Here is a 21,748-nt window from a genome sequence, read left to right as displayed (position 1 = left end):
AAGCATGTGATTATATCCTTTACTACAGGTCAGGCTTTCCAGAACACCTTTCCATTTGCATTTTTTAAAAAATACAGAAATCATGCAAATACTGAATAGTGCAGCTGCTTTTCCTGTACAGGCTTGATTCTGCTGCCAACAGTGCACCACAATGTTGGTGTCCTGAAAAGTTGTAGATAAAGGAGTTTCTGAAGTTTAACAACAGTGTATAACTGTGATGACTCAGATCCTGAGCTGGCTTATGGATGAAGACATACTCTTTTTTCTCCTACAGCTGAAAATTAAACTTATAGTGAAATTGTAATTAATGTAGGCAAAAAATACAACATTCTAAGAAACTACTATGGAATGCCTACATTCCAAGAGGTCTTTTGTTATTTAGAAGTAGGACCTTGTTCTTCAGTGTGTGTGTAAAGCACATAAGCATTACAAACTGAGGGTCTGTGCAAGGAAATAGTTAAACAGAAGGCCTCACATCTAGCAGCCGCTGGTACTAGCAAGTTTCAGTGGTAGTCAGGGAATAAGGAAGAACAGAACAAAACCTGCTGATGTGGATCAATGATTGGCCCTTCAAACTTGAAAAATCACTGCCCTGAAGATGAGATGTCTACAATAAACATTTTCAGGGAGTATTTTTTAAGCAATAAAAAGAAGCACAGCAGCTGTTTAAACAGCTGTCAGTCACATGCAAACTCAGGCTTGATGTTCATGTTTGTTTTCAAAGTAAATGTTAGATACATTATAAAACCTGTCTTATACTGTGTATAAGACAGTCTGACCAGAAATCTGCTCTGTGCAGTATCATTTCTTTCTGCAGAGCTGCTAATGCAGTAGTCTGAAGTTAGTAAATACCTAACTGGTTTCTGATAATTATTTTGTGTATGCGGAGATACACAGGGTGCTATACAGAAACTGAACTGAAAGCATTTAATTACGTCTTGGTCCAGATGCTATGCAGTGAAAAGTCACACTGTGCTGTAGGAAGAGTAGTCATTCCTCTCTTTGCACAGCTGGAGTGAGTATGTCATTATTCATACAATGTGGAGCAGCTGCATCAAGAATGGCGGCTTATAGCTGGTTGGCCTGATTCTTACGGGAGACCAGACATCAATCAGTCCCTGGCTTTGGCAAGCAGTTTAGACTGTGCTGGGTGCTGCATTAAGCCCTGTATGGTTTGTAGTGTGGCTGCCTGAGATTGTCTCAGCGGTGCACCCTTTTTCCTTGTAGTCTCTCTTGGCAGATGCTGCAGATGAAGTGTCCCTGCAGAGGGGTCTTTGGGTTCTGCCAGAAGCTGCATCCAACAGAGCCCAGTCAGGCTCATTGTTTTCCTTTGCTTTTTTTGTTAAGTCTTATGGAATGATCTAAGCACTGGGCCTAACACTAACTTAATGTACATACAACATGCTTTCTGGGAATATGGGTCTTTCCACAGTAAGTATTTCCGGAACTAGACTAGATATTTTTTTTAGTCAAGGTTGCTTAGTTCAGTCTGAGTAATAGAGGATAAAATTACAGAGTTAGTGAAACTGCCTAGCAAAGATGGTTATAAGCATTAATGAATTCTAATTTTTATTTTACATATATTCTGTAAAGAGCTTGCTTGCAGTCGCAATTAATGTCTTATATAAGACATTCCTGCTGAGTAGTTTATTGAGGCTATTTATATTTCTGTTAATTTCTGTTAGTGCAGAAGTCCTGGTTTTGATCAGAGTAATGTTAATAGAAACTGACCTTGTTTGCAATGGAAACAAAATCTGGTGTTACTTTTTTGCAGTCCCTTTTAAAATACAGACCTTTCCTGATGTACACCTGAGAAGCTAAATGCAGTGAACACTTTTTCAAAGCTGCAGCCTCTTTAGAATTTATGACAGGGGCATGAGGGAGCTACAGAGGTGTTTCAAAGGTTTCCAAAACCAACCAGTCATTCCTTGCCCTAGAACAGGCACCACTTTCTTCTTTGGGACATGTTGTAGGTGAAGACTATAATATATAATTTCATGTTGGATATTTTCTTTTTTTAAAATATTTTTCCTTAAGTTTGATTCTGGATAAATTCATTTATTTACTTCAGTACAGAGTTTCAGAGAGAATATCTGTTAATCTGATTTCTAGTTTTGAAGCAAATTTTGTACTGAACCGTTTGCCGTTAGTAAATTATTTCTGTACTTACTGTGGCTTGATTCATGAGGCTTTCTGTTGATACAGATAATATGACCAATTACCCAGTCCTCCATATTGCTTACCTTATTCAAATTTAATATCTATTGCCTGGTAGGAGAGGTTTTCTTAAACTGAAGAGAGTTGTTCGTTTACAGGTGAAGATCAGTGATGCTGAATTATTAGTTTGTAAACTACAAGTATGGATCTGATCACTAGGTCCGTTGTCTGAGCATAGACCAGTGAGTGATTTTGTAGACTGCATTTTTCAGCTGACTGTAGGTTGTCATGATAGTAGGACCAGAGACTAACTTGTCTCTTCATTTTATGAAAGTATCAGACATAATGAACACCATTCTCCATTCTCAGAGCAAAAGACACTTGAATTCAAAAGAATGAGCACAAGGGGTCTTCCTTCATGTTTCAGACCTAGGATAGACAAGGTCTTTTGTGTCTTCCACTTCACTAATTAAAAACAAAGCAAAGAAAAAAAAAGCTGTAGAACTTCATTCTTCAGGATCAGAGGAAGTATCTTCTACATCCTTCAGTTTGGAAATGACAGAATGGATGTTGCTGCTTATTTATTTTTGTGTTTGAAACTATGTAGTGTAAAAACATTGCATATGCCGGTGAGAATTGAGAGAACTAATCACTTGGCATTGAAACTCCAACCATAGTGAAATGAAATAGCTGAAAAGCAGTCATTTTTTTTTTGTAAGAGTAACATTGATTTTCTCAATTGGGATCATATAGCATTTATGTACTCTTGGAGAAATGGGTTTTATTTTGAAGAAATTTTTTTCTTTGTTTTGATAGGATGCACTAGAATTAAAAGACTTACAAATGCCTTAGATGCTTTTGAAATCTGTATTCTTGCCTAGTGTATAGAATCACTGCTGAAGGTGAGTGTGAATAATGAAAAAGGAAAATAGTACTATACAACTATAAGCTAAAACCAGTGATCTGGTTAAAGTAGTAATCTTGACATTCATGTTCCGGAACCTGAGTTGAAGTTAAAAAGCAAGAATTCAAAAAGTAGTTCAATTCTTTTGAGTCCTATGAATATTTAGGACCAGATATTTAGGACCAATATTTAGTTACCAGACCCGGGTAACTACAGGCCGGTCAGCCTCACCTCTGTGCCTGGCAAGGTCATGGAGCAGATTCTCCTGGAAACCGTGCTAAGGCACATGGGGAGCAAGGAGGTGGTTGGTGACAGCCAACATGGCTTCACCAAGGGCAGATCGTGCCTGACCAATTTGGTGGCCTTCTATGATGGGGTGATGGCATCGGTGGACAAGGGACGAGCAACTGACATCATCTACCTGGACTTGTCCAAAGCTTTTGACACTGTCCCGCACAACATCCTTCTCTCTAAACTGGAGAGACATGGGTTTGATGGACGGACGGCTCAGTGGATAAGTTGTTGGCTGGATGGCCGCACTCAGAGAGTGGTGGTGAGTGGCTCAATGTCCATGTGGAGACCGGTCACGAGTGGCGTCCCTCAAGGGTCTGTGCTGGGCCCGGCCCTGTTCAACATCTTTGTCAGTGACATGGACAGTGGGATAGAGTGCGCCCTCAGCAAGTTCGCCGACGACACCAAGCTGTGTGGTGCCGTCGACACGCTGGAAAGGAGGGATGCCATCCAGAGGAACCTTGACAGGCTGGAGAGGTGGGCCCGTGCCAACCTCATGAAGTTCAACCAGGCCAAGTGCAAGGTCCTGCACCTGGGTCATGGCAATCCCAGGCACAAATACAGGCTGGGCGGAGAATGGATTGAGAGCAGCCCTGAGGAGAAGGACCTGGGAGTGCTGGTGGATGAGAAGCTTAACATGAGCAGGCAATGTGCCCTTGCGGCCCAGAAGGCCAACTGCATCCTGGGTTGCATCAAGAGAAGCGTGGCCAGCAGGTCGAGGGAGGTGATTCTCCCCCTCTACTCTGCCCTGGTGAGACCCCACCTGGAGTACTGTGTCCAGTTCTGGAGCCCCCAACACAAAAAGGACATGGACCAGTTGGAGAGGGTCCAGAGGAGGGCCACGAAGATGATAAAAGGGCTGGAGCACCTCTCTTATGAGGCCAGGCTGAGAGAGTTGGGGCTGTTCAGCCTGGAGAAGAGGAGGCTCCGGGGAGACCTGATAGCAGTCTTCCAGTACCTGAAGGGGGCCTACAAGAAAGATGGGGAGAAGCTGTTTAGTAGGGCCTGTTGCGATAGGACGAGAGGTAATGGTTTTAAAATAGAGGGGGGTAGATTTAGATTAGAAATTAGGAAAAAAATTTTTACGATGCGAGTTATAGAACACTGGAACAGGTTGCCCAGAAAGGTGGTGGAGGCCCCATCCCTGGAAACATTCAAGGCCAGGCTGGATGAGGCTCTGAGCAACCTAATCTAGTCAGGGATGTCCCTGCTCCTTGCAGGGGGGTTGGACTAGATGACCATTGAAGATCCCTTCCAACCCTAACCATTCTATGATTCTATGATTCTATGATTCTAAGAAAGAACATTAAGAACTTGAATTACTCCAAAAGTTAGAGACAAGAAGGCTCTAAGAAAACAAATGTCTTTTAAAATTAATATTGGCAAATCAGTAAGCATTTTTCTGACTGAGGAATGACTGCTTGTTTTATGCAGGTAGATGCAGTGGAAGAGTCAAAGGTAACTTGGCCAGTGCCACAGATGACGTGTGTTTGAAAAAACAAATAAAACCCCTAACCAGAAAATATAACAGGAATAAAAACAGTTGTCTGTAATATGCTGTATCTGTTCAATCATTCATTCTTCTAAATAAAAGAGAAATGCTCATCTCAGAGAAGGAATAAGAGTTCTTTTAAAATAGCTGTACTATTTAATACTTTACAGTAGAGGTGCTGGTGTGATTTTACATACATTGTAAGATGTCCTGAAAAGATAAAGAAGCATAAGTTGACCTTTAATGGGACGAAAGATTACTTCTGGTCAGCATTTGCAATGTCAGAAGGGTACTGAGAAAGTGCTGTCAAAGATGTTCAATTAGAAAACTTTTGCCTAGTAAAGCAGGATTTCCATAGAGATAATAGAAACTTCAACCGGCAAAAATTCCGATGGAACTGAACTAGGCTTGATAAACTTAGCTTTCATCACATTACTTCAGAAGAGATTAATGCATTATGTCAGCAAAAAGTAGCAGTAAGCACAGAGAAGTACGCTGGGGACCACAAAATGCTCATGCGCAGAAACAATAGGATTAATAGATTAACACCTCTGTTCTTCTCTGTTGTACTATACAGCTCACAGATCTGGGGCTTTTTCAGTTTGGGTTTTTGGTGTGGGTTTTTAATTTTATTTCTTTTTTTTAAGAAAAAGTGGTTAGTTCTGTACATTACAGAAAGTTTTTCCCAGAATTTTTTTTTTTTTTTATAATTTATGAAGTATTTCCACTTCATGTTTTGTGTATCATGTTAACATTATCATAGAATCATAGTATCATAGAATGGTTAGGGTTGGAAAGGACCTTCAAAGGTCATCTAGTCCAACCCCCCTGCAAGGAGCAGGGACATCCCTGACTAGATCAGGTTGCTCAGAGCCTCATCCAGCCTGGCCTTGAACGTTTCCAGAGATGGGGCCTCCACCACCTTTCTGGGCAACCTGTTCCAGTGTTCTATAACTCGCATCGTAAAAATTTTTTTCCTAATTTCTAATCTAAATCTACCCCCCTCTATTTTAAAACCATTACCTCTCGTCCTAAAACCATTACCTCTCGTCCTATCTTGCATGTTTTCTGCATTACTTTAATTTTTGTACTTGCTTCTTGGCCCTTGGGTTATCCTCTTCATCTCATGAATTCTGTTGCCTTTCTAGATGACTATACCCTACTTTGTCATCATCATCATCTTTCCTGCTTATCTTGTCCACTGTTCATATATCTGTTATTGATATAGGAGGTGAGGGACATATATCTGCTGTCTCTATAGTTTGACTGGAAACAGTTTATTCAGCATTTGGTTAAATATTTAAAGTTAATGTCTTATTTTGGGCTTTTCTTTTGCATTTTGTAAGATTCAAATTATGGTTACTGAGCTTGTGATGGTCACTATAAGAACTTTCCTCCCTAGTTTACATTTTTAAGGCAGTTTGCCCAGAATATCTGTAGTAAAAAAAAAAAAGAATTGAAAGTGTAATTGAAACAAACTGTTGTAAGCAAGTGCAGTACATAAGAATTTAAAATTCTTAGAGCATTTCAAGCTCTCATGTAGTGTTTTAATTTAGAAGAGATTAGGGTTATTAGCCTAAATATTATACAATAGTTCAAAACTGTTCTATTCTGTGAAATAAAAATGTGCATACATTTCCAGGCAATTTTTTTTTCTTGTGTTATAGTAAGTAAATTTTTGTATGGACAGTTTTGGCCAAAAGGATTTCAACAAGTTAAAACATCAAAATATTTGAATACACAAAGGTGAAACGTTGCTGAGCTTCTAGATGATAAGCCTGGTACTGGATTTTGGATTCAGATTCTGTGCTTTTCATGTTGAACACTAAGCCGATTAAAGGTAACACTGCCTTTCGTATTTGGTTCTGTTCAGGAGCATAGACTTACAATAGTCTATTACATGCACCCAGTGAGCTGGTGCCAAAGGGCTTTGGAGCTAACACTCCCAATATATACTGACTGTTGTGTTTTTGAAGCTGCTGCTGACTTCTGCAATGGTTGGCTAATACCATGAGCTGGGAGCCTGAAGTTGGGCCACTCAGAGATCTCACTCAAGCACTTTGCAAACGAGCACTACTTGTATGGAATGATGAGTGGTGTTCCCTCACCGTGGGTAGTAGACTCACTGAAAGCAATAAAAGACTGCCACAAAGGGACCACCTGTCTTCAGAAAGGAATATGGCTTTTAGTTCAGCATCAGTGAAGTGGTATTCACTGGCTTGAGGCCATTAGCCATGTTCCTACCAGGACTATAAACACCTCACAGTCTCTTCAACAGAGAAGTGCAGGTGTTGGGACAGCACACCCTGAGTGGTGCTCGTGCCCAGCTGGGCCCTGCAGAACACCCTGCCTTGGGAGCTCATTAATGGGCCGTAGGTACAGTGGCTCTGCCTTCCCCAGGGTGGAGTCGGCTTTGCTCCACCTAGAGGTCTGCTTTTAATGGATAGTACGACTCCTCAGAGGTCTTGTTTGTACCAGATCGTTGTTGTCGACAGCATAGCAGTTGAGAACTGCTGGAAGCCATACCTCTTATCCACACGTGTCTCTGGCCTTGGACATGATATGACTGGTGAAATTGTGCTCCATCTTATTCAGTTATATCTTAATAATTTCAATGGTACTTCACAAGTGTTCATGTATATTTTTTTTCTCTTAACAAACATATATTAAGTGGCTATCCTGAAGCCATGTCTTCACAATATACTGATATTCCATACACTACTTTAGTGTTGAGTTGAAATATTCTTTTAAAGTTAAATTAACTTTCCATTTTCTGTTAACAGTTGTTCTCTGCCAGGTGGAATAAGCATAAAAATTTCCATAGTTCAGTTATTTTCATCTGAAAAATACGTAGTACAATCAAAAGAGAAGGATAGGGCTTTCCTTTGCTAAGGAAATGCTTTTAATTGATGCTTTTGGAGAAATAAACCTGCGGTGTCTCATAATCTAATACTATCTGAGCATTTCACATTTTGTAAGTGCATTAATTCGAAGTAGATCAGAGTTGCATATTATGTAGCAATTACTAGAGTTATCCGTATTTTAAAGATGTCTCTTCTCATTGCAAATGGGCATTTCAATCAGCAGTTTTTAAAATAAATTATCACTTACAATATAAATTCAGCATAAAACCAACATAGTTATTGGAACACATATATAGAACACTTGGAGATTGATGTTGTAGTAATTGTCGGATGGTTGTCAATTCAAACATTCTTTTGATTGATGTTACAGTCTCATTTGTTACTTCATCAGAGTTAAAGTTCTGAAGGTCAGATTTTTGTTTCTCAAATTCTTGACAATATTAATAACTGTTAGAGAAGATAGTTAATACCATAGATGGAAGATTCACTTTATAATTTCTTAGTTTTATTGATAATTTTATTATGTCGTTCCATTAGTTGAAGTCATCCACTGGCTCATTTAGAATTCATGGACCAAATTCAGTCCCCATTAAAGCATATTTAACTCTGTCTGTAATTACATGAGCCATATTACTTTGACAGCATTCATTCAAATTCTGATCAGCAATTCATAGAATCATAGAATGGTTTGGGTTGGAAGGGACCTTTAAAGGTCATCTAGTCTGCAAGGAGCAGGGACATCTTGAACCAGATCAGGTTGCTCAGAGCTCCATCCAACCTGGTCTTGAATGTTTCCAAGGATGGGGCATCCACCACCACTCTGGGCAACCTGTTCCAGTGTTTCATCACACTCATTGTAAAAAAAAATGGCCTTATGTCCAGTCTGAAACTACCTCCTTCTATTTTACAACCATTACCCCTCGTCCTATTGCAGCAGGTCCTGCTGAAGAGTTTTCCCCGTCTTTCCTACAAGCCCCCTTTAGGTATTGGAAGGCCGCTATAAGGTCTTGCTGGAGCCTTCTCTTCTCCAGGCTGAATAACCCCAACTCTCTCATCCTGTCCTCATAGGAGAGGTGCTCCAGCCCTCTGATCATCTTCGTGGCCCTTCTCTGGACTTGCTCCAACATGTCCTTCTTATGTTGAGGGCTCCAGAGCTGGACGCAGTATTCCAGGTGGTACTCTCTCTGGAGGCTCCAACATAAGAAGGACGTGGACCTCTTGGAGCGAGTCCAGAGAAGGGCTCAGCTTAGTTTTTCTGTAGTATTGTTCACCATTTGCAGAGCAGGGTTATTTGCGGAAGTGTGTATGGAATTATTGTATCCACAGTGTGTTTCTGTGAACAAAGGATATTTTTTCCTCCTGTTCATTAACCATTATTTGTCCAATCAGGAAGCAGAGAGAATATGAGAAATTATTTGTTCACATAAAATCTTGATTGAATATTTATGAGGAACTCTGACAAAAAATCTGCATTGATTTGTAAGCCAAGAAAAGAGGTATGTTTGTCAGATGATTTATTTTAAATCACCAATCAAACTAGCTCTTAGCAAGAGTTGAGTTCAATCTAAACTGGGTTACATTTACAAAGTAGAAGTACTTTCCCCAAAAGAAAATACGGGATACTAGAGACTTTAGTTCAGCATTGTTTCAAGAACCAGTGGCAAGAAATTAAAGCCAGTTGGATGGAAATTAGGAATAAGGTGCATATTCATATCAGAGCGGATGACTAGCCATCATAAGAAGCAGTGACAGTGACTGCTGAAGTAATCAATACAATTCTGGAAACTATAATTTAATGTGATACAAGTTATTGGACTTAGAGGTGAGGGTGAGAAGGTGGAAGTATATAGCCTATGGAAGATCAAAATAAAAAAACTAATGGTCCTCTTTGACTCTTAAATCTACTAACATGTCAACTAAGTGGCAGTCACAGATAGTACTTCTTTGAATGTTGCTTCAATTTAGAATGTACAGAAATAACACTTATTGTTACAGTAGAAGAGCAATAGTATGCCTTTAAAGAAATTGGAGCGATGGGGTTAAATGTGTTTTTGTAAGGTAAAGAGCCTTATAGCTTTAAAAATAGTTGCTTAAAATTTATTGAATAATTTGCCTTCTTTTTTTTTCTTTCTTTCTTTTTTTTTAAAAAAAAAAAAGAAGTGTGATTAAACAAATTATACAGGGATAGCTCTGTTATGCCAAGCCTATCTGCTCAGCTGGCTGTCCGTAAAGGCTTAGAGCAATCAAGTGAAAAAGCTGATGAATGCATTTAAGTCATTCAAATGTTACTACAATATTAATTTTGTATTTGTTTAGCAGGGAACTGCACTGATTGCAAACATTTGAGTTTTGTTGCTCTTGCTCTGTTAAAGATGTAGTGGTTTATTCAGCGTGCATATTCCATTCAGCATTTATTTTTAGTACTTTTGAACTCTGAAATTAGCCTTAAAACTGTGAGGTCTGCATTGTCTGACTTACTAATGGCATCAGTTTGAGAAGGAAAAAATAGCAGTATAGCTTATGAACTCACAAGTTTTGTTAAAATAACACGAAGTTTAAATAAAAAAAAAACTGGAGAAGACTGAGATAAGTTACCACTTTAAGCCTGAAACTTTCATAGACCATGCTGCTTTGCATTTAGAATGGAGGTCTGTGACCAAAGAGCAGGGACAGAAGTTAGTGTGTAAGAAGGAGCTCATACCAATGATGCTGCGAATTTTGGATCAGTTTTGGGGTTTAGTCAGATCTTTTATTTAATATTAACACAGAACCAAATCCTTAAATTTTTCATTTGTCCTCAAATGTGTTCAACTGAGGAAATCTCCCATTGTTCAAACAGAAGTTATCAAATACCATTGCATTAGTGTAGCACAATGTGATAAAAAGGTTTCCTTTGCTATAATGTGCCTGCAGTGTTTTCACAATATAGGCTTATAGTGGGTACCAACTGACTTCAAAATGTTGTGTGATGTCAGCATTATGTAAGCATCATATAATTAGTGTTGCTGGGTAGAATTATGACAATGACAGACTAATCATGTTTTTATTTATTTGTGTCCAGTGTAGTCACGACATTAAGTCCTTTCACCTATTGGATTGATTTAAACATTCTGCAAGTTTATATTATTTTGTGTTAGTAACTATGAATTTGGAATTTTTAAAGAATTTCTGAAGCAATCAGATTGCTTTTTTCCAGACTGCATTTTTAAATTCAATATGATAAGTAACAGGAGTAATTGTGTTAGCATAATGATGAACTATGAGAATTGGGACCTTCTTCAGCACTCAAGACAAATTTAAATATGAACTGTCAAGTGGGCTAAATGTTACTCTGCCAGATCTGTGACGTACATGGGTAATACTCTGAAGTACCTAATTTCCCACTTTCAACAGCAGCCATGCTGAATAATTATGGATTGTTTGCTGCAGAATGCCCATTTCTGGCTTCCAAATATATTTTTAATACCCTGTGTAGCTTCTTTTCAACTAAAGTAAAATTTGCCCACTGTAGACTCCATTCATAACTGCACATAAATAATTTGCAGGAATACATCTGAGAAACACCACCTGAGATGATAACTCTGTAGGTATGGTCAGTAAGAGGAAAAAAACACCACCTACAAGAACTGTGACAGGTTTGATCTTTATTTCTCTTTGACTTCCTTGATTCTAAAAATCAGTGCTGATTAACTTTTTCTGTAAATCAGACAAACTTTACCTCCTAGGATTCTTCCTGTCCCTCCAACTTTGTTGCTGCCCAGCTGTTTGCAGTCCTGTGCTTATGGGAGACTACTTCCCAGAACAGAATGGTTGAGGAAGGCAGGTACCTCTGGAGATCATCTAGTCCAGCCCCTCTGCTCAAGCAGGGTCAGGCTAGAGCAACGTGCCATCTCATTATACTATTTTTTCCTATTCTGTCGGTACAAAGCAGATGAAACCCAGCTCATCTTGGGCAAGTGAAGACTTACCTGTATGGGCAAATATAAGTGGCATTGAAATAATTCTGTCTCTTCCCGAATTTGCCAACCCCAAGCCAAGGACTGTGTGTGGCCAAGGCTGAAGAAAAGTTCCTGTCAGGAAAAAAGTTCCATGGCTTCAGGTAACCATCACTTCCCTAAAAGGCTAGTAGTTCCCCAAGAATTGAGACAGATATAAAAAAATCATGAATATTTCTGACACCTGTTCTTAACTCTTTAAAGTGGGCAAACCAAACATTAAGGAAATAAGGTAACTATAATCAAATGAAGTAATTCATAAAACTATTTCATCTTCAGTATGAAACAGTAGCAACTGTGATTCAATAATGCGTACAACAATTAGGATGAAGCCTTCCGACTCACCATGAAGGATAAACTCTGAGTACTTTAGGCTAACAGGACAATGACTAAAACTCTAATTTCAGTAAGGCTGGCCCAAGTATTTCAGTTAATGCCTAATAAAACACTACCTGGCTAACACCCATGAAATGTAGATCAGGCTTGAAATGCAGAACAGCTTCAGAGAAGTCGGAGATACACTTTGTGCAACCAGGAGATCAGTTCCAGTGCCCGATGTGCAGTAGAGAGTGTAAGGTCAGTGTAAAGAGAGGGCAGCTCGCTTCATGTACATACATTGAGGTAATGAAATCTGAGAACGTTTGAGTTCCTTAATACTAAGTTGATAGTTGGGGAAAAAAAGCATCAAACTAATGTAAATAAAGAGCAGTACTCCTGTAATTAGGAAACATTTTGTATCACAAGTGCAAATGGATGCAAGTCATCTAAGAAATGCTAATTAGTTAAAAGGATTCCTTTGCAAAAAGAAACTTTGTACAGAAGATTCAGGAGTGCTTATGAAGAGATGCTTAGGGAAAGACGTCAGAATTTGACCTCTCCTCCTGAATGGTGGAACAGCTAAGTGAAAAACCTAAATTCATGTATATTAAAAGGCTACTTAGCAACAGATCTGCACACATGAAGTTCTAATCTTACGAAATGGAAGAACTTTTTCTCCAGGTTTGTAAACTAAAAGCTGGAAAGCTGGATCACTGATGTGAAGACATTGCTTTCACTTACCTTTGATGCAAAAACAGATGGGTCCACATGGACTCAGATTGGTTTTCTTCCAGGTCTTCAAAATATTTTTCTTCCCTTCAGTGACTACAAGCACAAAACTGTAATAAACTCTACAGTTGGATCTTAACAGGTCAGATTGCATTCAACACCATATCAGGATCAGGTACGTTAGTCTGATTTAGCATCTCAGATAAATATGTAGCCTGTGACCTCAACTTCCCATTCATCTCCCAAGTTGTTCTTTGAATGTTGCGGGAATAAAATTTTCTGTAACCTGCTTTTAGGGCTGATGCAGTTTAGTTCACAAGGAAAGGACTCTGTTGTCTTGAAGCAGACCATGAGAGCTTATCTGGAATTCCCAAGAAGTTGGTAGTGTAATTTTTAACTCTCCAAGTTTCTTTCCTACTATGAATCTGACAAGTATAAGTCATAGAGTGAGTTGTACTGGAAATTCTCTGACAAATTGCTCCCCTGTGATTCTGCTTATGAGGATAACAACAGTGTTTTTTGAAAGGAGCATGCTGAAGGAAATAACTTGTAGTTAGTTGTAGTTCTGTCCTCCAGATGCATACCGAGGAAGGATCTGGACCTGCCGTTTATTGACTGAAAATCTGATGTTTTATTCCAGTCTCTTTTTGTTTCAGAGAAAAGCTAAGTACATTTAACGTGGCTTTGAGTTAAACTTAGCTGTGCTCTTCTGTGGTTTTGCTATGTTTAATTCATGTCACAGACCAACGTAATATGTACAATACAGAGAAACCCACTCAGTGAAATAAATATTCCCATGTAGTAATCTTACTGTAAGCAGGGTGCATTGTGGGAGAAATCTCCCTTTTGCTGAGAAATCCAAGAGCCTTGACAGTGGGAGGCTAGCATGTGTCTACCACGGAATGGTAAGGCTTCCAAGACCCACAGCAGGAGATTGTAGACCCTACAATCTGCAGTCACCTCCTCCATTGGGGTACCCACAAAACTCAGGACATAGCTGCTGGCACAGCGGATTACACTAGCTTTGTGGTTGTGACAGCCCAGTGGAAAGCACAGGATGCGAGTATTGAATTATCTGTTTCATAAGCTTCTACATAGGCTACCTGGGCCTTGGAGCCTAGTATCTAGGATCTGGGAGGTCACTCCCTCCCTTCCTGACAGTTTGGCATGGGTCAGGACTGCAGTGGTGTGTCTCCCCTCAGCAGTGCCTTAGCACAGCATTTCCTCTGTCGTGGGCGTGGGTCATTGTCCCATGGGAACGAGGGGAGGAGCAGGGAGGGAGCAGTTAATTCCCAAACCACTATTTCCCCAGTGTGTGCCCCTGCCACCCCTGCACTCCTAGGGAAGATCTGGTCCTAGAGGGCCCATGTGTGGACATGTATTTGCACTTTGGGATGAATTAGCTGTGCAAAATCTGCTGTGCAAAATAGTACAAATCATGAAGTAGTTTGTTGTACAACAGACAATTGTAATAAACCTTAGTGTTTTTATTCATATGGAAATTAGGAAGCTGCTAACAGTAGTAATTGTTGTTGTTTTAGAGCAATCAACAGGATGTTGTAAAATGAATTTACTTAAAAGAGTCCTGAAAGAACAGTATTATTTATATTGTAAATATTCAGTGACTTTTAATTATGAGTGACTGATGTGCGTAGTTTTTGTATTAATTCTAAATAGCAAGTCAGAGGGTTTCTTCTTTAGATCTATGTCCTGCAGATACCATTATAGGATAATCTACTTCAGATAATAAATTAAAGGCTCCTAAAACAGGCAGAAAATGTGGGGGAAAATCTGTGACGTAATATGCCTTTTGTGATGAAGGCAGTTTAGCCTAACAGCCTAGTAATACCTCGGCAGCCTGAAGCTTAGTGTAGCTGTTTTAGCTATTCACTGTTGTACTTGAAGGTCATCTTTTAGAGCTGTTGGTTTTACTTTGCTGCCTCATCTACCTGACAAGCTGTTGCTCAGAAAAGCTGAGCCTCTCTGACTTGGCCTGTGAGTACCTGTAAGGCCTAAGTTTATATGTGAGCCTTCACATTATGATTGAAAGCCCCAGAAATCAAGCCTTAATTAATGAAAACGGGGGGGGGGGGGGGGCAGGTATCGTACTATTTGCACAATTAAGCAATCTGCTTTTGAGTATCACAGTATTTACTGTTTCATTTCTTGCCAAGTTTTACAGCCCAGTTTGTGCAAGGGGCACAATACAAAGTTGGCAATGTTTTCAGTCATAGGAGAAATGAAGCTCACTCGGCCAAGCACAGTAAGGCTTCCCACACAGCTAGGACAGTTGAACTGGCATTAATGTCCTGCTTGACATGAAAGCAATTTTATGCTTTTTAAACAGCTTTATTTATTTATTTGTTCCTAGTCTAGAAAGTCTTTTTAACACTTAAGTACTCATGGTAAAAATCTTTGTGTATGGTTACCTCTATCTCATCTCATTTCATGTTTCCTTTAAAAAAATGCGTTTAGCACTACAAGTACATTCAGAGATGAAAATGTATCAGGTGATACTTTTCCTTGCCCTTTTCTTGGGGAGCAGAAGAGAAGCAGAAAGGAGGGATCTCTGGGATGTGAGTACAGTATTCCAGCCGGAGACATGTTTCGATTTTGTTTGCAGACCTTTGTGAACTTTGCAATTTATTCATGAAAACAAGCAGGATTGAAGCTACAGTTTTTGTGTGAGGTCATAGTATACAGACTCTTCATTTAAATTTTAGATGCTGACTTCTTTCTCTGAGTGACATTTGCTCTCACCCTGCAAACGGTGTAGCCACGACTTCACTACTTCCTTTGGTGGGCAGGAAAAGTGCCATTTCTGTTAAGGTACATATATTTCTCCACTTGCCTTAGAAGGCTTAAAAATGTTTCAGGAAAGAAATTTTCTTTTAGGATACAGTTGGATGGGATAAAATTTCATGAGCTTCTGTCAGTCTCTACAGAGAGACCAACAATAAAGATTTAACCAAATCAGTTGAAGTGATAGTCTTTGTCTTTTGAAACAGATCCTTTGCAACTAAGGAATAATGTTTTTACTTTCTGTTGGCTAGTGTATTTAAGGATTTGCTTTGATTTTGATGCTGTCCATTTAAAATATCAGAAATTCTTTTCTTCAGCTTAATGGGCTTAACTTGGTTTAAGAGGGGAAATACTACCGAACTTTCCAGGGTGGGAACAGAGTAACTTTCCTTTGGTCTCCTGTGAGAGCCACACCAATCTGCACCTCTCACCCCTGAATAACGATGCCAAAGGCCCTCATCTATTAAAGCAATTAGCACAAGCTTAAAGTGAAATGTAAGTGACAATTTCACCTTCTATAAAAAGAGAAAAGCTCAACTGTCGATGACAGAAATGACCAACAAAAAATGGTACAGGTGCTCTCTGCTCTTTGTTTTTTTTATGGTTATCCGTCATGTCTGCATTATTAGTATTGAAACTAACTCATCCTCCACTAATACACTGTTGTGAACTTGGCTGTTAAGTCACTTAAGTCAATTAAAGAAAAGGAAGTCATGACATAGACATCAGATGTCTGAAATTTTATTCATATTATGACAAATTGCCACTGATATTTTTAAATGCTAAATGTATGGCTACTAAACCTGGCAGAGATTTCATTTGCTGTGGAGTAATTTCTTAAAAATAATACTACTGAGCATGAAAGTAGGACATATATAGTATTTGCGCGTTCTGTAATTATACTGTGTATGTGTGGTGGTTTAGCCCGGATCACCACACAATTTCTTACTCACCCTCCCCCTACCCAGTGGGACGGGGGAGAGAAATTGGGAAGAAAGAAAAACTCGTGGGTTGAGATAAAAACAGTTTACTAAAAATGCTAAACACTACAAAGCTAACAGGATATAAGGATATTAATATATACAAAATATACAAAATGAACAATGTACAATTTCTCACCACCCGATGTTCAAATGACTGACGCAGCCTGTCCTGAGCAGCGATCACAGAAACAACACCGAGCAGCAAGCAAAGGGGGGAGAACAAGCTAGCAAGGTAGAGGGAACGATGCCAGCAAGCAAGAAAGAAGAAAAGGATGCCAAGGGTGCCTGAAAAGAATGCCCCCTCCCATCGGCAGCCCCCACTTATATACTGAGCATGACGTTTATGGCATGGAATACTCTCTTTGGCCAGTTTGGATCAATTATTCTGTCTGTCTTTTGCCCAGCTTCCCGCATCTGCACGTTAAGAAGACTTGGAAAGCCAGACAGTGTCCTTGGTCTCATTAACAACAGCTCGTATCATCAGAGTGCTTTTATCAACATTCTTCACACACGAAATCCAAAACACACCGGCTACTGAGAAGAAAATTAACTCCATCCCTGCTGAAACCAGGACAATATGACATGAAAACCTGAGGCAAAACCTCTGCAAACTTTAATAGTGTCAGGGTGACCAATTCTAACCTGGGAAAGGACTACAGAAGTACCCATTGAACTGCTGAAGTGGCAGAGCTTGGTAAGAGAACTTCTTGCCACCGAATCTGCAGCACTGTATGTTCTGTATATGGAAATGCACAATATACCTGCAAGTAATAAGCCTTCAAGATGGAGTTCCCAGATGGCAATATGTCACAATCTCAGCCATACAACAGTTCCTGAAAAATTGTCTGTGAGAGTGCTGTACGTCTGTGCTGAGTTTCTCTCGCATTTCTGTGTTTAAACAAAGTAAAATTATTTTCCTTGTTTTGGTGTTTATTTTGAGGTCCTCTCCTGCACTGCAGAGGATTTTCTAACCAGTTCACTGTATTAGAATATTGGTAGTACTCCAGACAGCTAGTGCTGCTCATCTCATAGGTCGCCACATGGCATTCCAAACTAATTTACGGGTTTGATAATGCCTATAATAAGACTTTTAGAGTATAATTATTTAACACCAAGCACGGAGAGGTTAGGAGGTCAAGTGGGAGGTTGAAACTGCTGCTGAAGGAAACACTGCTAATAGGACTAGGTGAAAATCTCAGAACTTCCCTTCGGTCAGAGAGCCATGACAGACTGTGGGATGCCCTAGGCTACTATACTACTTCAGCTTTAATTTGCATATTAATTTCAGTGTATTCACTCCATTGTAACTTAAGTCTTTAGTTGGTCCTTTATAGCTTGGCTTCAGCTACTCTGCTAGCCTAGACCTAATGGAATGACAGGTAGCCCACCATCCCATAAGATCTAGTTGATTTTTGAAATCTTAGTATGAAGCACCTTTCACTGCTTTACATTCTCTGGGTCCTACAGGATCTTTAGGTTCCAGCTTCACTTCAGTCTTGACAAAATGTTCCACTTGTGTTCTGACTGCAGCCTAGTAGAGTAAAATTGGCATATGTTTTCATTTAGGTCAGTGTATGAATGCTGCTTGTTATGTATGATTTATAAACTTTATCACATCCAAAGAGGGGGAAAGACTGTCTTGGATCCTCACAGTTCATTTTATTTCAGTGGAATTACATCAGACTTATTTTAGGTTTGCTGTGAATAAATTCAAGCCCCATTCTTCTTGCTATGGGATTTACCCCTTTGCTTGTTCTAGAAACACACTAAAAACTACTATGTTTACTGAGATTTTAAAAATATATTAAAAACAATTGCTTTTGCATTTCAATTTATTCTTTCAAAGGTGCTTACAAGAAGGTCACTTTATAAAGTTCAGTTTGACTGATGAACTCTTGTGGATGTTTTGTTTTGTAGGGAGGAATAAGTATATCCCTGCTGGTAGCCTAAACAAACAAAAGATAATCAGACTTTCACTAACCAGCTTAGGTTGAAATGTGCTGCATTTTTATTTTCCTTTTCTAATGGTTCTAATGTCTGTATTTTATTGCCTTCAGCACCAAAGTAAGTAATTTTTAGAAAATTTTTCTTGTACTTGCTTATGTTGGTGTCGATGTGGTATGTCTGTAAACGTTAAATGTATGCATGATCCTAAGAAAAACTGGTGAGATCTGGTTTGTCTGAAATTAGAAACAGATTTGTTATTGCTTTCAGTAGGGCCAGGAGATCCAGTAGGCATAGGGGTTAACTAATATCTGTAGGGAGCTGGGAATTCTTTGCAAAGTTGTACATGTGAACCTTACTGTGTCCCCTTCACAAGATGCCAAAAGTTCACAGCACTTGCATAAGCCAAGAGGAATTAAGGACCTCTGTCATAGTCACTGTTCACTACCATACACGATTAAAGACAACAGGACTGGATTAAAAAAAAAACAACCAACAACCAAAAAGAACCCACAAGCCCTTGAGATCAAGATGTTAGTAGAGTATCTTAATTAAGAAGGTGTGGCACTTGCTTGTAATTTGCCTGACTTTACTTAATAGCTGCAGACACAAAATGTTATCAAATTTGGTTTAGAAAAAAAAAAGTAGTAATAGTAGAAATAAAAATTTATTTTAGCAGACATTCAGAAGGGGAAACACATATTTTTTTCTGAGAATTGGTAAGCTACCTGACTCATCCCTAGCGTTACATACTAGTACTACAGTATGCACTTGACTTGGAAGAGCTGAAGTCTGAAAGCCTACAAGTAGAATATTAGGAACAGGAAATTATGACGGAGATGAGAAGGGAATGCTATGAGGTACTGACATAGCATTCCTGGATAATGCTTTTGGTACCTCAGCAAAATTATTGTGTGGTTGATTTTTGGGGTTGGGTTTTTTTGTTGGTTTGGGTTTTTTTTTTTTTTTTTTTTTTGAGACATCTGGGCAAAAGGGAAATTCTGTGGAACATGCAGATGAAGATACGTTCCATGGAAGATGCCAGCATTACTTCTCCTAGCTTCCAGGAATATTTGCTTGAAAAATGTGACCAATGAAGGCTAACATCCTGATCTAATTAGGATTTGGAAGATAACTTTTTGATACTTTCTAGGCTGATAAGTAAAAAGAGGAGGAGTTGAGAAGGGCTTTGAAAATGAAGACAAGCAGTTTGTGCAGCATGGAAAACAGAACAAGTGGAAGGATGTTGCCTTCATGAAAGGCAACCTGAAAACCAAGTTTTCAAAAGCATTCAGGATGGATTTGAAGAGGGCATGAGTGTTCACATCATTGAGGGAATCCAGCAAGGGTCAACTTTGAGTGGAATAGCTGTATTTTAGAGATGTTTTGCAGGAAAAAAAAAAAACCATATGGCAAGATTTGATGACTTTGGAAGAGGTTCAGGATGAAGATGTGCGGTATATAAATACATGATTACCTGGATGTGACTATGCTTCACATAGGAATGTGAAGCATTTGAGTGTAGCTATGATAAGGTAAAAATCTGCTTTAAAACCTCTTGATGCTGAGCTACCAAATGCTTATACACAGTGAACTAGCTCAGATTTTAATTTGGCCGGGAGGAGTCAACTCTAGTGTAAAGTACATGCATCAGCATATGGGGATGATGACTGAGTTTGTTTGCAGATGAGTATGTGTTGAAGGAGAAGAAAACAGGGAAAGACAGACAAGGGATTCTGTGGGAATCCACAAAGAAAACTGTGAAGGGTAAAGAGGGATTGGTGGGAGAGGGAAAAGGAAAATTCAGATATGACAAAGTCACAGGAGCCGTAAGACAGCATACTTTTTTTTTGAAAAGGACACAGTTGTCTATGCTAGAATGGTTCTGACTTTATTTTTATTACCTTTTATTTTTTTCTTGTGGAAGAGTTTGAAATCTTGTGCAGAGATAAGAGCAAAACCAAGAGAAGCTTTAGGAAGTGAATCAAGTAAAATTTTAATTTATGCAGGTCTTGTTAATTCTGTAGTTACCAGCATTAGGAAAACTACAGAAGTACATACTTAAAGCATATATAAAAACAATCATTGACAGTTCTATTCAATTTAAAACGTGGTGCTTAAGTAAGAGGATTTTTATTTGCTTGTTTTAAATAAAACCAAAGCAGAATACCAAAGTAAGGAACAGCAGAATTAGATATTCCACTGCAGCATAGGTTCATGAATTTAAATGAAGAAGTCAGGCATTGAGTTCCTCTCTGTTTTCTATTAAGACAATATTAACATTTTTGTGTCTTTAAGCCTGTATTTGTAGCATCACATTATATTATTTAAAGTTTCTGAGCACCTTGGCTTTATTGCTATAAAATATTGATTGTTGCTTAGAGTTCAGAAGTTAGTTAGTGGTGGCATAGGCATGAAGAAGAGTGAGTAGGTCAGATAATCAGGATGCTGGTGGGTTAATTCAGTAGATGCAAATCTAAACACTGAAGTGAAATAGTGAGTAGTTTCCTCTTTACATGCTTTACAGTTTAAGTCTAAATTATGGTGTTGCTACACTTGGTATACTAGGTGTATGTCAGCTTGTCAGTAAGGCAAGTTTCTTAGTGAATAGATCCTCAACATGGATAACATATGGTTTTAATTGTTTTAAAGTTCTATCATCAGCCTGTGCCAGTTGGAAACCTACCTGAAAACACATGAGTCTTCTAAAGCTTGACCTATGGCTTAGGGATAACTTTCTGTAATTCTCAGCCTGTGTTCTTGTGCTTGTACTTCTTCAGCAGTAAGTCTTTTAAGGCAGCATAAGACGCAGCAATGCTGCTGGTTGTGGCTACAGGACAGCACAGTCTCTCCCTCCTGTCACTTCCTACAGGAACAGTAAATGGGAAGACACTTGATTTTTATCTTAGTGATGTATTTGTGTTATTCATAATGAACTTGGATTCTGTCAAGTTTCTCATCAGGGCTGGGATGTTCTTTTGTTCACATGTTTTTATGTAACAAGAAATCCTGGAATAAAAGTCAGGGACAATAGCCAAGTAACAGCAATGTTAGCTAAATCTGGATTTACTGGAATCCACCAGACTGCTCTTTAGCTGGATTTGTAGTCAAGTATGAATCTGCTGTGAGACTTTGGACCTAATATGTTAATGTATTACTCCTGAAAATAAATGACTTCATGGACTCATTTGAAGAAAAATAAGGTTCAAAGATGGAATAAAGTAGTGGTGAATCAGGCTTCTTATCCCTCAGTTATATGCCAAAAGCAG

General features: G+C 39.0%; 1 protein-coding gene across 6 annotated transcripts in view; it reads left to right on the top strand.

Annotated features, from left to right (window-relative positions):
* GALNT18 (polypeptide N-acetylgalactosaminyltransferase 18) overlaps positions 1–21,748 on the top strand; it is a 252,587-nt gene that overhangs the window by 200,554 nt on the left and 30,285 nt on the right. The window contains exon 11 of one of the 6 annotated variants that reach the window (XM_086748474.1): positions 16,940–17,357. The exons of the other annotated variants lie outside the window; for them this stretch is intronic. Coding sequence (XP_086604600.1) covers positions 16,940–16,960 — 21 coding nt within the window. The 3' untranslated portion in view covers positions 16,961–17,357. Of the gene's footprint in view, positions 1–16,939; positions 17,358–21,748 lie in introns of those variants that run through there. 6 annotated transcript variants of the gene reach the window in all.

The sequence above is a fragment of the Chlamydotis macqueenii genome, chromosome 5 (assembly GCF_036417535.1).
Source record: "Chlamydotis macqueenii isolate bChlMac1 chromosome 5, bChlMac1.mat, whole genome shotgun sequence".
Taxonomy (NCBI): Eukaryota; Metazoa; Chordata; class Aves; order Otidiformes; family Otididae; genus Chlamydotis; species Chlamydotis macqueenii.
Note: the sequence above shows the minus strand (reverse complement) of the source record. Positions and strands in the feature narration are given on the sequence as shown.